The 16,637-nt window shown below is 36.6% G+C and overlaps 1 protein-coding gene across 1 annotated transcript in view; it reads left to right on the top strand.

The window, feature by feature from the left end:
* The window catches only part of LOC121874680, a 102,890-nt gene extending 97,494 nt beyond the window's left edge, over positions 1–5,396 (top strand). The window contains exons 12-15 of the mRNA XM_042378923.1: positions 895–1,053; positions 2,355–2,488; positions 3,258–3,373; positions 4,839–5,396. Of these exons, the coding sequence (XP_042234857.1) occupies positions 895–1,053; positions 2,355–2,488; positions 3,258–3,373; positions 4,839–4,947 (518 nt within the window). The 3' untranslated portion in view covers positions 4,948–5,396. The remainder of the gene's footprint in view (positions 1–894; positions 1,054–2,354; positions 2,489–3,257; positions 3,374–4,838) is intronic.
* The last annotated feature ends 11,241 nt before the right edge of the window (positions 5,397–16,637 follow it).

A 16,637-nucleotide genomic window follows, 5' to 3' on the forward strand; every position in this document is an offset into this window, starting at 1 on the left:
GGTGATATCGTCAAATTGGAAATTTTGTAGAGAGAAGACTGATGGTAGACAGGCAGAATTCTCTCAATTTTTATGATGACACGCAATTCAAACAACGATATAGGTTCAGCAAGGGAGATTTCCTTGATATTTTCCATGATATGGAGCATCTATACTTGACAGACCTGTTGGTAATGGTTCACCTCTACCTCCCATTCATCAGCTGATGATTGCTTTGAGATTCTTCGCAACAAATAGTTTCCAGGTAAGAAATAATCTGGTTACTGAATGAGTTATGGTAATGTGTTACAACACTTTCGTGTTTAGGGTCCATGAAGATGAAGCGGGTAAATGTAAAGAACGCTGATGCTTCTTTCTTTTGAGTGTTTTTTTTTTAGGAAAACTATTTTGACGTATTTTCAATATATAATTGAATCAATGCCAAGTGCATTTTGATTTTAATGTATTAATAAAGGAAAGTCTTTTCTTAAATACAGCTCTATATCTGTCTGACTACAGTCTGACTCAGAAACATTCACCAAAACCTTGAAAAATTCCGTAGATGTGCTAATTTTTCCTGGGATAATAAAATTTGTCGCGATACCCGGAATTCTCTTAAAACTGGAACTGCTCTGCACCAATTATTTCGGCTAATAGGCAGATTAATGTACATATTGCGAATGTAAATAGAATTATAAAACAATAATTTATAAACATATACTGTATTTGGCAAAAAAACATAATTTATAACCAAAAATAACTTCACAATTAAAATATTTTTTTAACTTTATGGACAAGATGTTCACAGTGGTGAGTGCAGAGTTTACCTTGAGGGTGCTGCAGCCAGGGGCTCCCTCAGGGTTCTGCAAAGTATTGAACACTCTGCAGTAAAATTTCCTGTAATTATATTTACAGATGTCACTCATCGTTATGATTGTGTATTCTGGCTGGGTGACCTCAATTTTCGTCTAGCTGTGAATCGTGATCATGTATTTGAACGATTAAAGAATGCTGGACCTGAGGCCTATCAGCATCTTCTCCAGTGGGATCAACTGTCCCAAGCTCGACGGAAAGGTTTGTTTTATAGTACAGTAATAAAAAGTGTGTTGATCTGCAGCTTTTTCAAACTAGTATATAACAGTGGCTTAGGAGGATACTGTAGTAGGCTAAGAACCTATAAACATCCCCATGAAGCACTAAAGCTGGGGAAACACAGAAATGTCTAAACGAAGGTTTTGTTCTCTTGAAACTTTGACCTTCTATTGATGATTTACTTAACCCTCTTGTGCACGAAATAAGTTTTAAGTTTTCCAGTTCCACGATCACATCTCTGAGGCCCACAGCGAGAGAGTGCACGATGAATATTTTTTTTTGTTATATCAATCCCCCCTCCCCCCCCCAATTCTTGTTTTTATTAGCATAAACCATATACAGTACAGTATCTTTGTCTTTGTAACTGAATGCTCTGCAACATAAGCCAAAAAATAAAAGAATAATACAAGTACCTGTATATAGCTATTTTTCATCACTTCTAAGAAACATGAGAAAAAAAATACACACCAATACATTCACAACCTCCGAGCTCAAAATTGTCTGGGCCAACTTTTTAAGTACTATATAATGCTGGGGTGTGCTGGGTTATGATACCTGACATAACTAGATCCTGTACTGGGATTCCCTGTTTATCGTAGTCATTTGTCATTAGTCAAATAAAACATTAAAAGTGGTGCCCAGCAGTGAAGGGGTTAAACAGAACAATGATAGGCAAATCCATTTTTCCAATAGGAATTAATGTAAATAAGGGGTTTTGTTTGGGGAATACTGAATTTTACTACCTGATTAATTTTTTCTTGTTTTCATGGTGCTATAATATGCACTGACATTCGCTGCACATTTAGCCATCAAGCACAAATGGGTCCCCCCATGCAATTCTGCACTTTGTGTCACAAAGTGGTTATGTGCAAGCAGACAATGGCCAACATTATAACATGCTGTTGCCACATTCCCTCATTGAACACTGAATGCCTTCCTAGTGCTTGGAACCATTATTCTTCTTTTTTATTTCAGAATTCTATGTAGCTGTACAACCTGAATTGTTTGATTTCAGTTTCATATATAAAAACTTGGGTTTCTGCTTCAGCACATTGTTTTGTGAATAAAAAATGTAATTGAATAGTCTTTGGTATGAGCATCACCATCATCAATATGTCACACATCTACATGCTTACTTTAGTTTGCTTATATGTTGCCTGTTTTCCATATTTAGTTAGATCTGTGGTTACAAGTAATGCAAAACACTTTGAAAAATATAAGATTTTAGATACGTGAAAAACTTTTGTAGTGCTGTGTTTCACATAAATTCTTTAAAATTTTAGGTGAAGCCTTTACCGAATTTGAGGAAGGTCCCATTACCTTTGCCCCAACATTCAAGTATGACCCTGGCACTGACCACTATGACACTTCTTCTAAGCAACGTGTTCCATCTTATACTGACAGGATCCTGTTTAAGGTTAGAACAATATTTCTTGAAAAAAAGATTTGATTTGTTACCATAAAGGAATATTAAACTGTAACAATTACAATTTTCTTAAAAAGAATTCCACTTGGGTACTATATCAGCCCATTAAGTATCTGTGAAAAGGAGACTCATAAGAAATAAGGAGTTTTTTATAGTAGTTGTATACTGTACTGTACCATGTATATTTTTGGAGGGTAAAAAAAAAAAATTCCAATAGGTTACTTTATAAATAGTTTTGGTGATTCTGTATTACACCTGAAAAGTTCACAGCATTACTGTATGTTGAAAGAAAGGATAGTAATTATAGGCCACATAGAGCATTGTATGTAAACACTTAAGTCAGGACTGGGAATATGTATGCGGCATGTGCCAGGGATTCACAAGTCTGTACAGTTATGATGTTGATTGGTACAGCCAGGAAGAGTGAATTGATATGGAAATTTCATTGATGAATTAACTCAATGATCTAAGAAATATTCCTGTAGAATTTGAGCTAAGTATAAGTCTTGATCCATATTTACTTTATTCAATGAGGATTTACTCTACTTTCTTATATAATTTGGTGAAATTAATGCATTCTGTTTAATTAGAGATGGATTATAGTTACAGTATAGATAGGAAGAAACTTACATTAAAAAGCTTAAAGAATACCGGTACATCACTTATCGTTGATTTATGAAATTGATTAGAATAAAAGTACAGTACTGTATCTTAGAAAGTAGAAATATACAATATTTAGCATGCTTAATTTTTTTTACAGAGCACTCGTGGAGCAGTTACATGTTATAGTTATGACTCGTGTTCATTGTTCAAGACTTCAGACCATAAACCAGTGCTAGGAGCCTTCCATTGCAAAATTAGACCTGGCAAGGATGAGTAAGTAGCACAAAAGTACTGCATAAATTTTAATTTTAGATAGGGATGTTATGATGTGTAATACAGTATACATCATTGCCTTGTATACACTAGTGAATCATGGCATCTTAACATTGTAGGGTGTCCAAGTTTATAACCTCCAGACCATATGTCTTTAACCCACTCATTGCGGCTGATAATTTTACGGGCTACCCCCACACAGCAGTAATTACCCCACATAATAATAATAATAATAATGAAATATTGTAATGAAAATGATGGTAACAATGTAAGACTTAACTGGGTCTATCTGTCCTCTCGCCATCAATATGTGCACTCTTTGAAGGTTACGCAAAACTCTCTGCACTGCCAGACATGGCATGGCACGCTGCAGTTGTCGTACTCTCTTCTTTGCCATGATCAAGCACACCGATTCCTAGTTTGAAAAATGCTGTTTGTTACGGGTTTTTTTCAACTTTTAATTTTGGTTAGATACAGTATTTACAAAAAAATAAAAATAAAAATAAAAATAAATAAATAATTATTGGGGTAAAAAACGTAAAGGGAATAAACTTTCTTCGTGTGTTGAGAGGAGGGGGAGTGAGGGATCTCAGCTCTTCTCAGCTATCTTCCATGTATAGTGAAGCAGTTAACAAATTTCGTTGTCCAGCAGTCAAATGGGAACACTACTGTACAGTATTTTTTAACTTACCTATTTGTTGGTAATATTTTTTATATTCCTCACATTTACTGGTATATTTTAAGTAAACTTTGGCTTCAGGAGGAAAATACTGAACTCAAAAGTTTTTTCCAAAATATTCCCTACCTGTGTGTCTTATATGACATAATATACTCAGTTATATGCACACATATTGTACAAAGTTTTAGATATCTGCGGGTTTCCACTGGGAAGCTGCGTGGTGAGTGTGTGGAGTGGTCAGTAGATACACAGCACAGAGCATTGTTGCTAGGGTAGGCAGCGTCCCAGCTGGGCTGCATTGCCAAGCCGAGTGTTTAGGTGATCAGTGTCCCTGAGATTGTGACACAGTTTGTACACCAACTTGTATCATTTTTGCCCCTTTTATGCTTTCATTATTTATGCTTATATGCCTCCAATTTTGTTTTAAAGTTACATTGTACAGTTAAAGCTACTTTTGGGGGTGAATCTAGTGATCTGAACAAGGGGTTCACAGCCAGTTGTCATTATCACAGGAGAAGGAGCATGATACGTAGTACCACCATACAATATTTACAGAGAGGACAACAGTACAGTATGGAGTATTATTCTACTGTGGTTACCAAGAAACCCATCTAATCTTAACCAAATATATTAAAACTATCGTTTTCAATACGAAAAGATTTTTATAACACACTTTAAGCATTAATGGAGGATTAATGTAAATTTTCTCATTACTAGGAGTCTTTTATAGGTAAATTAAGATATTTCAACCTATGAGATCTTATAAATGGCCTATTACCTTTTCAGTGTACCACTGGCAGCTGGATTATTCAATCGGGATGTATACCTAGAAGCATTAAGGCGAAGGCGTCGATTTTTATATCAACCATCTATGCGTAACTGCCCAGTGCAATAGTGTTCTTTTGGATTGTAAATGAGGCATTAATCCTGAAATACCATTTATAACTAAGCTTGGTTAGAGTGACTCATGAATATGCTCAATGATGGCTGGGGCTTAGAAACCTAGAGATACCCTATCCTATGACAGCTGGGACTCAATTGAAGATTAACCATCTCCTGTTCTGTACATAGACCCTAGTCCTAAAAAGGGGGAGTTCTGAGAGGCCATAGTTGGTCTAAGACTTAACCAATGAATCATGGTCATCATACAGCGCTTGCTTAGGTTTAGTTCACACCAGGGAGCAGGTTCAACCTCACTCCCTCCTGACATCTGTGGAAATCCCTAGGGAGAAGTGTAAGATCCAAACTGTTCTAACCATATTTGGTAATAAAGTGGAATTTCAGGATTAATCCATTAATTAGCTATAGGTTACAGATATATCTCTAGATAGAATAACTTGTGAATAAAAAAGCTAGTTAAGAAATATGGAGGGGGGTGGGGAAAAAAGCTCCAAATGCGGTGCATCAATAAGTTGTGTCTGCAACTCCCACATCACAACATCTGTTACCTCCCCCCTTTTTAGGTTGTTACAAGGAAATATAGTACAGTATATCCAAAATAAAGAAAATACATACATAGAATTGTGTAGACCAACACAAAACACCTTGTGTGCATACAAAAATGCTTTGAGCTTTTCCTATGAAATTTAAGATGACTATACAGCAGGGTATTATGCAAGTATACTGTAGTGAGGTTGATCTTCCTTCCTGCTTTGTAAAGCCCCGTCCACACGATCGAGCAGTGCCCGGCGGGCTTTGCCCGTTTACCAGGCAAAGCCTGTGTGTTGTTGGCGGCAGTCATAGTCTGGCGCCGGTAGCTAGTAGGTGGTTGGCAGTGGCGGGTGCGGTATGATCACCATGGTGTGTCGCAGGAATAATCGCCGGACAGTTAAAGCGAAGAGCATAGCGTTGTGTACTATAATAATTGCTGCTATGTGCAAAAAGAAGAACCAAATGCAGAAAAGGGAATGGTGCAAAGAGTGGTTAGGTCGAAGAAAAGTATTGTGAAGTCATGCCACGATTTTACGTGAACTGCAAGATGGAGAAGATGGACATGAGCAAGACTTCACCAATTACATGAGAATGGACCCAACACCTTTGACAAACTTCTAGGGAAAATGGAACCATATATATATATAAAAAAAAGGATACCAATATGAGGGAGAGTATATCTGCAGAGGCTCGTCTAGAGTCAATGCTCATATATCTTTCAACTGGGTGCACCTACATGTCACTTCAGTATAGAACGAGGATATCAAAACAAAGTTTGTCTCGCATAATACCTGCAACTTGTCAAGCCGTGTATGAAGTACTCAAGGAAGATTACTTGCAGGTGAGATTTGTAATACATAAAAATTCATTGAATAATGTTAGAATTATGATATGCATAGACAGGAAGCTATGGGACTAGAGTGAGGAGAGCGGCAGGAACGAAGAACACACACGAATGTCCTCATTACATAATACATAAACAATCTCCCGTTTATTGTCACGCCAATAATGTAAATTGCATAAGCTTATTTGGTTATACACTGGACATCTGGACCGAGCAGGGAACATATACGTATCACATTTGCAGTACTTAAAGTTGTCGTTCCATATCCGGCAGCAAACCACCAGGCAGGCGGACCATGATTTCGCTCGACCACGGGCACTCCGCTGGTTTGCCCGCCAATTTTGCCTGATAACGGGCATTTAGCGCGTGCCCGCCAGGCACTGCTCGATCGTGTGGACGGGCCTTAACAGCCTGAGTGGTTGAAGAGCAGGTCACACATGATATATGGGATGACCCTGGCTTATTAGTCTCCAGCTTAAAACAAGTATGGCTTCACAGATCCCCCTTTGTTTAGGGTTTTGGTTGCTGTTAGAGAAATAGCTAATTCTTCAGTTTAAGCCCAGCCTCTGCAATGGTTATGTGGTAGCAAAGGAAACATAGGGTCAGAGAAACAACTTTATTCCCAATGTTTCATCACCAAATGTCTCTCTGACCCTGTACGATATTTCCTTTGCTCCCATCTAACCATTTGTCCAAATGCCTTCAGCAAGGCATATTCACAGGTTTTTAGTTAAAACACTGTAATATTTCCCTATTTCCCATATACAGTATAACCATGACGGAAAAAATAAAGTACTGTATAGTGAGCTGCACGAATCTCTTTACTGGATAATTTTTTGCACCATTCATGTATTGTAGTCATAATAAAATATTCTTGTGTCATGGAAATATTTAACCATAAAGAAGTATATAATTATAAATAAATGTTAAATAATATTTTTTAACTGCTAATTAAATGTTATTCTCAAATTAAATGTCTCAAATAGAAAGGACAGTCACATGTTTTCCTGTGCCAAATTTTATAATTGTTTTATTGTTATGTTTATATATATATATATATATATAATATATTATATATATATATATATATATATATATATATATATATATATATATATATATATATATATATATATATATATATATATATATATATATATATATATATATATATATTTCATTAGCCCAAGTGACACGGGTGGTCCCCATTAGAGGTTCATGCGCATAAGCTTGCTTGAACAGGCTTTGTGGGAAATATAACAAAGTCTAGGACTGCTTGTATCCTGGTGGTCAGCGGTTAGCGTTCCCGGTCACATCATAGGTGTTGCCGTGGTTGAATCCTGGCGGTTGAGGTGTTGATTATATATATATATATATATATATATATATATATATATATATATATATATATATATATATATATATATATATATATATATATATATATATATATATATATATATATATATATATATATATATATATATATATATATATATATATATATATATCACCAGCAGGACTCAACCCTCGGCCTTATGCGTGTGACCAGAGATTGCTATATGGACTAAATGAAAATATATATATATATATATATATACACAGTAATACCCCGTTTAACACGGTTTAAGTATACGATTGCCTGTAGGCTGAACTTTCACTTAGCGGTTTTTTTCACGTATATACTAAGTGTCGGCTCGAGGCTATTTTTGATTCGCCCACCGCCACCCTGCCTGTTTTTAGCTCATAAAATTCATACAAATTACCCGGCAGAATATAATTTACATTGCTGGAATTCTTTACAATATGGTCATTTTGAATATAAACATCATAGATTTGCATTAGACATACAAATTTAGATATAATGTTTACTCTGAGTAATTATGTTATTTTTTATGCAAAATATATGACATTTATTCAAATATTCCTGGTCTTACAAGGAATCCAGAATGTCAATTATATTATCCTAATTAGTTTGAGGTATTATTTATTACTAAAAAGGTAAATATTCTGGTTTTCCCACATCTGGTAGGGAGGGTTGGTGGGGGGTGGGGAGGGAGGGACCGACCGACCATCTGTTACCGTGTGAAGAATATTTTTTTTTTATTACTTTAGATATTTGTTTTGGCTCATAAAATTCATACAAATTCCGGTCAGAATATAATTTACATTGCTGGAATTCTTATAATTTGGTGATCATTTTGAATATAAACATCATAGATTTTGCATTAGACACAAATTTTAGATGTAATGTTTACTCTGAGTAAATATGTTATGTTTTGTGCAAAATATATGACATTTATATTCAAAATATTCCTGGTCTTACAAGGAATCCAGCAATGTCAATTGTATTATCTAACTTTAGTTTGAGGTATTATTTATTAAAATTTAGTGGTTTTTCCCAAAAATTTCTCAGAGGAAGAAACCGCAGTGTAGTGTGAGAAGGGGAGGAGTGGGTCCATTATTTGAATGGACATTAACTTGGCGACTGTATTTCTTATTTCTCTTAAGTATTAATTGTGTGCATGTGCCATCATAAAATTAAGATGTTATTTTTACTAGAACATAGGTATTGTGTCGGAAAAAGTGGAGTTTGGGGGTCGGGCCAGTTTCTATTGGAATTAATCCCATATGTTCTGTTGTTCACTTAGCGGTTTCACTTATACGGTACCCTGTGGGTTTTATTGACCGCGTTAAGCAGTAGCTACATGTGTTTTCACATTAGTGTAAATTATATAGAGAATAATAAATGCACAATTAGAGCCTTACCATTCTCTTCTTTAGTGGTGGGACATTAGTGTAAATCCCTGTGATATACTGTATACTGTATGTATGTGCCGAAAAAGAAAATTGTATACTGTACTGTAATTATAACAGGTAGTCTTCTTTCATCACAAATTCACCAACCACAGTTTTCATTTATTGCAATTTAATTTTTATGACCAAAGTGTGTGTGTGTGTATATATATATATATATATATATATATATATATATATATATATATATATATATATATATATATATATATATATATATATATATATATATATATATATATATATATATATATATATATATATATATATATATATATAATATATATATATATATATATATATATATATATATATATATATATATATATATATATAGTTGTAATGTGGGGTGGATAAACCCCCCTATTTTAAATAGGGTTGTGTTCCTGAATACACTAACATAAATTCTGAGCTTTTTAACATGGGTTTTAATGGAATATATTTGCTGGCCTGTCTGACACAGACATATAATAAAAAAAAGCAATTCTACACTAATTAATTAAATACAAAAAAATTAAACATGCCACATTAATAATAACAAGCCTGCCACTTAACAATGTTTAACTTTGTCTCTATAAACACGGTCTTCCTCAAAGCCTTGGCTTTCCCAGATGTTGGAGCAGCATCAAGACACTTGCTAGCCATTTTCGAAGTTACAAAATTACACTGGTTACTTCACAGTCGCCAAAATAGAGCAAAATATGAATGATAATGTTTTCCTTTCACCAATAATGGGAAGTTTCACAGCGATTACAAGGTTACGCAATGATTAATAATGCTGGCGTTTGTTACTCAAGTGAGGATAGAGATGTAATCACGTTGAAATAAAGCATGGGATTGAAGTTTGCATGGTGGCTGTGGTATCTTGAATGGAGGTCTGTGTGGAGGATTGAAAAGTAGTTTCTGTGGATATATGCCATCTTGGATTTGACAAGTGAAGGGAAAAATGTGCTTCCCCAGTGTTTACATTCTGCATCAGTGAGTTTAGCCTAACAATATCTACAGTATTGTTAAAGTGGATTTCTGCCTAACATAAATCATGAGACGGTGTTAAAACCAACTGGGTAATTAACATTAATGCGGATTATCGTAAAAGGATGATTATAAATTAAACAAGTTCAACACTAGGGTGTGTAAGTAAATAATGTTATACTGTACTTCAAAAATTATTTATTTGTGAATTAATATAATGTATTGTACGTTCTTTCATTGTTTAGAGGGGAACACAAATAAAATTTATTAATTAAAAAAACAACAGGTCTAGGTGAGATTGCAGATTCCTATAAATACTCAAGCTTACCATTCTCATGTACATATGACAGTGAAGAGCTCTAAACACACTATTATTTACAGTATAGACATTTGTAATTTAATTTTGACTTTATTAGCATTTGAGTTTGTGATTTTTTGGGTATGCAAATTGCAATGCAGTCTCTCCTCGACTTACGACGGAGTTCCGTCCCGACGACCAGGTCGTAAGTTGAAAAGGCGAAAATAATACATAGAAATTCTAAAATGGGTGTCTGTTTTTCTTCTCAGCACCACGAGAACTCTCACTTTTATGCTTGCCAGCCATTTTAAAGGGAATTACAAACGAAAATTTTGTCAGTGCACAGTGCGATCACTAACGTCGGTACTAGAAAATATGTAATTTGTTTCTTGATTTTATAATACAGTAATAATACACAAAGTTTCAGAAGATTCTTTCTACTATACTTAAAACATGAAATTCACAGGACTTAAATACAGGTGGTGGATATGAAGGTGTTCGGTTTATCCTATACTGTACAGTATTATCCACACTTATTGTTTCTACCAAACATAATGGTATTATTTTGTTTGTTTTATTATAATGGATAGTATGTTAAGTGTTATGTTGTGATCTCAGTGCATTAATCTAGTCCTACAGTTACAAGGATTGTTTTGTTTTTCAAATTTTAAATGGTACATTTTTTTTTTTAAATGAATGGATATGTATATACCATACTTAATTGAATATACTTGAATCTCGTGAAGTGTTTAAATAAGACTGTTTATTGTTATTTGTCTGCTTTGTCAAAACATTTTCAGTACTTGTAATTAATTTTATTTCATAAATGATGGATTCATCCTGGAAATCCCATTTTATAGTCTAATTTGTAACAAGGAAACTCATGTACTGTACATCTCAAGTTAACAGTTTTAACCCAGGTGGTACCCCTACACTGGTAGTTGATATTAATTAAACGTTTAGAAATAAAGGTTGTCTTATCCCATTGTCCAATTTACACATAGTATCCAGTAGTACAATATTTTCCTTGGGCTCTCCCAACCCCAGTTGCTGGGATGTACATGCTCACTTTCACAATAGCATTTCCTTCCAAATCCAATGTATGGGGTGGTTGCTGCCAACACTTGAGAGTACGTACAACTGTCCTTCACAAGTATTGGTCTCTGTAATGCTTTATTTGAAGTTGCATAATGTACTTTTTAACACCAAAAATTGTGAATACTGTACTATGGATGATTCACACTTAAATTATTTAGAAAAAAAGGATAAATCACGAATTGTATAAATTATTATTTCCATTCAAAACAAATCCACAGGATGTTCAGATACTGGTATTAAATAAAAATCTGCAATCTGATAACTCAAGAATTTTGATTGACCTAGACATACTGTAAATGTACAGGTACACCTAAGCTTAGCTATATAAGGTATGAACATTTAAAAAAAAAATATTAATATATACAGTACAGTAATGTATAAATTACTATTTTCAGTACGAACCTACCAAATATTAAGATATTTAGTACAGTACCGTACTGTAAAGCCAAAGTAAACGAAGCGAATGCAAACCATAGGGGTACAAGATTCCTAGGGACGGAAATAGTTGAAGCTATATCCTTGCCGTTTCCAAACTAGAGCAAATTGGGAAAGAGATCCATGCTAAGACTGAGGAAGTAGCTGATTGAATGGAGGGAGTAGTGATGAAGAGTTATGCTCAGGCTTTAGCAGGGCCACAGAAGATGGCAGAGAGTAATGCAGGATCCAAACAGGTTCTACAGCAGCTAGGGACTCTGAAGAAGTGTGTTGAAGAGATTGCAACTAGCAAACCTACTGTTATTATTTTTTTTTTATGGGATTAGCCCACCAGAGCACAGATCAATGACCTGCATCAGGGCCTGGGGGTGAAAATATTATTATTATTATTATTATTATTATTATTATTATTATTATTATAATAATTTAAAAACATATAAATTGTAAAAAACAAAAACAAATATTGAATAAAAATACAATGTAATAATAATAATAAGATAATACTAATACATAATAATAATAATAATAATAATAATAATAATAATAATAATAATGAACAAATACAAAAAAAAAGATCAATAGTGCGAAACAATACATACCCGGTATATGTTGTGTTGTCAAAGTAAGAGAAACAATTGAGACCCTGCAATTGTGTGTAAATGAGGCAGAAAGTCAGATCAGGAACCTGGGACTTGGTCACAATTTTTGGGGTCCAACGAATTACCCAAAAGTATATTAAATCAGGGTAAAATCTTTACGAATATCTGTTATACATACACAAAACATGTCTAATAATATTCTTAGTGTAATTTTGTAAAAATAATTTGTAAGATGAAATAATAAACAGCGAAAAACTTTCAGTATTGGCGAACGCTAAATTCCAAAGAGTTCGTGAACAAGGGAGATAACTCAGATCCATCATGATGCACTTCGCTAACCTAACGAAAAGTAAATCCTACGGCTATGTTAAATACCCCAAAGTAACAGAAACATCGGTAATTATATCTCCATTTTGGATAGGTACCTCTTTGGAAATTAGCGTTTTTCGCTGTTTATTATTTCATTATTTTGACTACATTTCAATGAATACATTATTAATCAGGTTTTATTGATGTAAAACATATATTCGTTAAGATTTTACCCTGATTTAATATACTTTTGGGTACATTTGGGTACTTCTGGGTAATTCGTTGGACCGCAATTTTTGTGATGCCATATGGCTGCAGGGTCTACCATTAGACAATACATTATGCTTCCAATATCTTCCCAGGCAGTAGTACCTCCCTGTTTGATAGCTGCCTACTACTGTACCTACAGGAGAGAGGAGGAACAACGGGAATGTTTCGAGAGCAGGAACAACATAATAGTGTTTGGAGTCAAACTCGAACTGGTTGTTATTGATGACTGACCCGAGGACAAGTTAATTGTTTTGCTGTTTATTTTCTTACTCTATTTCTGATAGGATAATCATTTCTTGTGCAAACATTTTTGGCGTAGATAATGAGGTGCCTAGGCACGCACTACTTTGTCTTCTCGGCAGTACCGTAATGCAGCGGTGACATTTCATCCCAGGATGTAACCAGCCAATCACATTGACATATTTCAAAACACTCCGCCGCCCAGGCCGGATCAATTCCAATGCTTAGTGTATGTTTATGAACCGTTTGATACAGGCACTGCTCTCACGTCCACAAAAAAATTTAAAATTACACCATATCATAGGTAAATTTTTTTCTGTTTAATATACCCTGACCGGGGGGTCCAAGGGGCTCTGTCAGGGAAGGCACCTTCGTGGTGTAGATTAATATAACATTTTTCTATTCTATTTTTAATTTCTTTTAACTCTTATTTTTTTGTTTTGCCTTTTAGGCCCTGTTGTGGATCGATGACCTGTACCCGGGTGGGCTATTCCCCCCCACCCAAAAGAAAATTTGTTTGGTTAGGTTGGTGAGGTCTAACAATGCTTCTGCTGCTTGTTTTCATTATCAACTAAGGCCAGGTTAGGTTTAATTTAGATAAAACCACTTATTAACATATTTGCACAAACTATGATAGTGTCCACTATAAAACAGTAAATTTGCGGCATTTTTATAATCGTTTAATATGAAAAAGCAGCCGCAGGTCAGTCGTCAATAATTACCCTCGAACCTTTTGAAATACCTCAGTATAAATTAACTGATACCTTTACTGTATTAAATTACACCAAACTTTATTGTTAAGAAAAGCATTTCTACATTGTGTGTTTCAGCATAAAAAATCCTTGAGCCGCTGACAACTGGATTTTGATCTGGTATGGCTTCTGGTTTCAGATCCAGATACTGTATTGTACTGTAATTTCTGGCAGGATCACAATCCAATAATTCATATTTTTTTTTATTTCGAACTTTCTGTTGACAACTAAAATGTTCACATATTACTGCATTCTTCACATTAATTAAGGCTGCTCTATGACACTGTATTTGCACCAGTATATCCTTATATATTTTCTGCTTTGTAAAAGAGTGATATTTTTTAATAACTTCTATCCCAGGAGTACACCTAACACGCCACACACTCTTCGTTATTTCTAAAAGTGACTGTAATAAGTTTTTTTTTTCCATGGTGCAATTCCTAGTCCTATTTTCAGTTATAATCACTCCTTCAGGTAGGTGTCCTGCCTAGCAGAACACCTGCGAAGGAGGAGCAGGAGTGGAGAGTGGTTGTCTCCAGGGGACTAGGGTCAGACTCAGGAAAGCTGACCAGGGTGTGGAGTGTAGTAACCCCTACCAGGTGCTGGAGGAAGCTGGCAAGGAAGAGAAGAGGCAGAACGGTATGGAGCAAGGAGAGGAAAGGGCAGTTGTACAAACCCTGCCCACAGGTAAAGTCGTGGTAGTTGGGGACAGCCAGGTGAGGTTTTTAGATAGGACTTTTTGTGTAAGAGATAGAAAACGTAGGACTAGGGTGTGTTTTCCTGGGGCTGTCCTCCTCTGAGCACCCTCACCAACCAGCTCTCTCTACATCACGCTTGTAACCACGCTGCCACTTCCCAGCACCAAGCTGCATTGTACATCCAATACAATATGTATACAGAGAGCACATTGTGAGTTTTCTTTCTCCATCCCGTCCTGAGTGTGAACCCAAACATCTCGTACCCCACAAATGGTGACCCCCGGAGATTCGCACTCGCACAGGATGGGGGAGAAACCGACCACGCTCCCAGTCTTCAAGCAACATGGAAGACTGGCTTATCCACACAGAAGCAGCTCTCATCGGCTCTACAGCGACTGTCTCTACACCGCAGGTTAGATACCCTAGAGCAGCTCTGCTACTCTAAGCAGACAGCCGCTCCTCTTCCTGCCCCAAGCACCACGTCCTACCGACCCCAACACACCCGTCCTGCCTCAGACGCTGCCCCCAGCCCAGCAGTACCCCCTGCCGCTCCTGATGCAGCCCCTGCTCCCGACGCGGCCCATGCGCCTGAGTGCGGACCCACACACCCCTCTTTTTTCCCTCAGGTACTCCCTGCTGCTGTCGTGGACCCAGCTGCTGTCACGAGCCCTCATCCGCTTCTGCTGACGCAGTCCCTGCTCCTGACCCAGGCCCACACACCCCAGCAGGCGAATCTGACGACTCTGTACCGACTTGTGAAAGAGACCTAGGGGTGCTTGTAAGCCCGGACCTACGGCCTAGAAAACAGTGCGTTAATGTTCGAAATAAGGCAAACAGAGTATTGGGTTTTATATCTAGAAGTGTAAGTAATAAGAGTGCAGAGGTCTTATTGCAACTATATCTTGCGCAAGTCAGGCCGCACCTCGATTATGCGGCTCAGTTCTGGTGCCCTTATTATAGAATGGATATCAATTCACTAGAGTCGGTGCAGCGAAGAATGACGAAAATGATTCCGGGACTTAGAAACCTTCCATATCAAGATAGATTAAAGAAAGTAAACTTGCATTCCCTAGAAAGACGAAGAGTGCGGGGATATATGACAGAAGTATTTAAGTGGGTGAAAAGAATCAATAAAGGGGATATAGATAAAGTTCTTATAATATCCGAGCAGGATAGGACTCGGAGCAACGGATTTAAGTTGGATAAGTTTAGGTTTAGGAGGGAGATAGGAAGGAAATGGTTCACAAATAGGGTGGTGGACGAGTGGAACAAGCTTAGCAGCTTTGTAGTAAGTGATGGAATGCTGGAAAGTTTCAAAAGGAGGCTAGATAGATTCATGGATGATAGAGAGTGGTAGTAACTCTCGACAGGAGCTGCCATGCACAGGCCAACCGGCCTATTGCAGACTCCTTATTTTCTTATGTTCTTATGTGAGGGAAGCACAACATTCATAGCCTCCACACACCCTCTTTCTCCCTCTCTTCACCAACAAATCTTGTGTGTCTAGACAGTTGCCTCCACTAGCGGCCGGCTGATCCACGCCGTCGCCGTTGTCTCAAATGAGGCATGCACCGCCCGTTCTGCCTCACATGTGCCATGCAACCCTGCAGAAAACAAGTCTCCTACACCGCCTGGAGAGAAGGACGGAGTATTGTAGTGGATTTCTCCCCTACAAACGCTGTTTGTCGCTGAGTAGCCGATCCTGCGAATTCCCCAGTGTATGCCTCGTGGTCTAAGTCAACCAGCGCCGCCTTACATGACGGAGGTCAACTACTAAGCCACGCCTACCTCCGCTATTTAAGACCTGACCTCGTGGTGACCG

This window comes from Homarus americanus, unplaced genomic scaffold, assembly GCF_018991925.1.
Source record: "Homarus americanus isolate GMGI-L3 unplaced genomic scaffold, GMGI_Hamer_2.0 scaffold34360, whole genome shotgun sequence".
NCBI lineage: Eukaryota > Metazoa > Arthropoda > Malacostraca > Decapoda > Nephropidae > Homarus > Homarus americanus.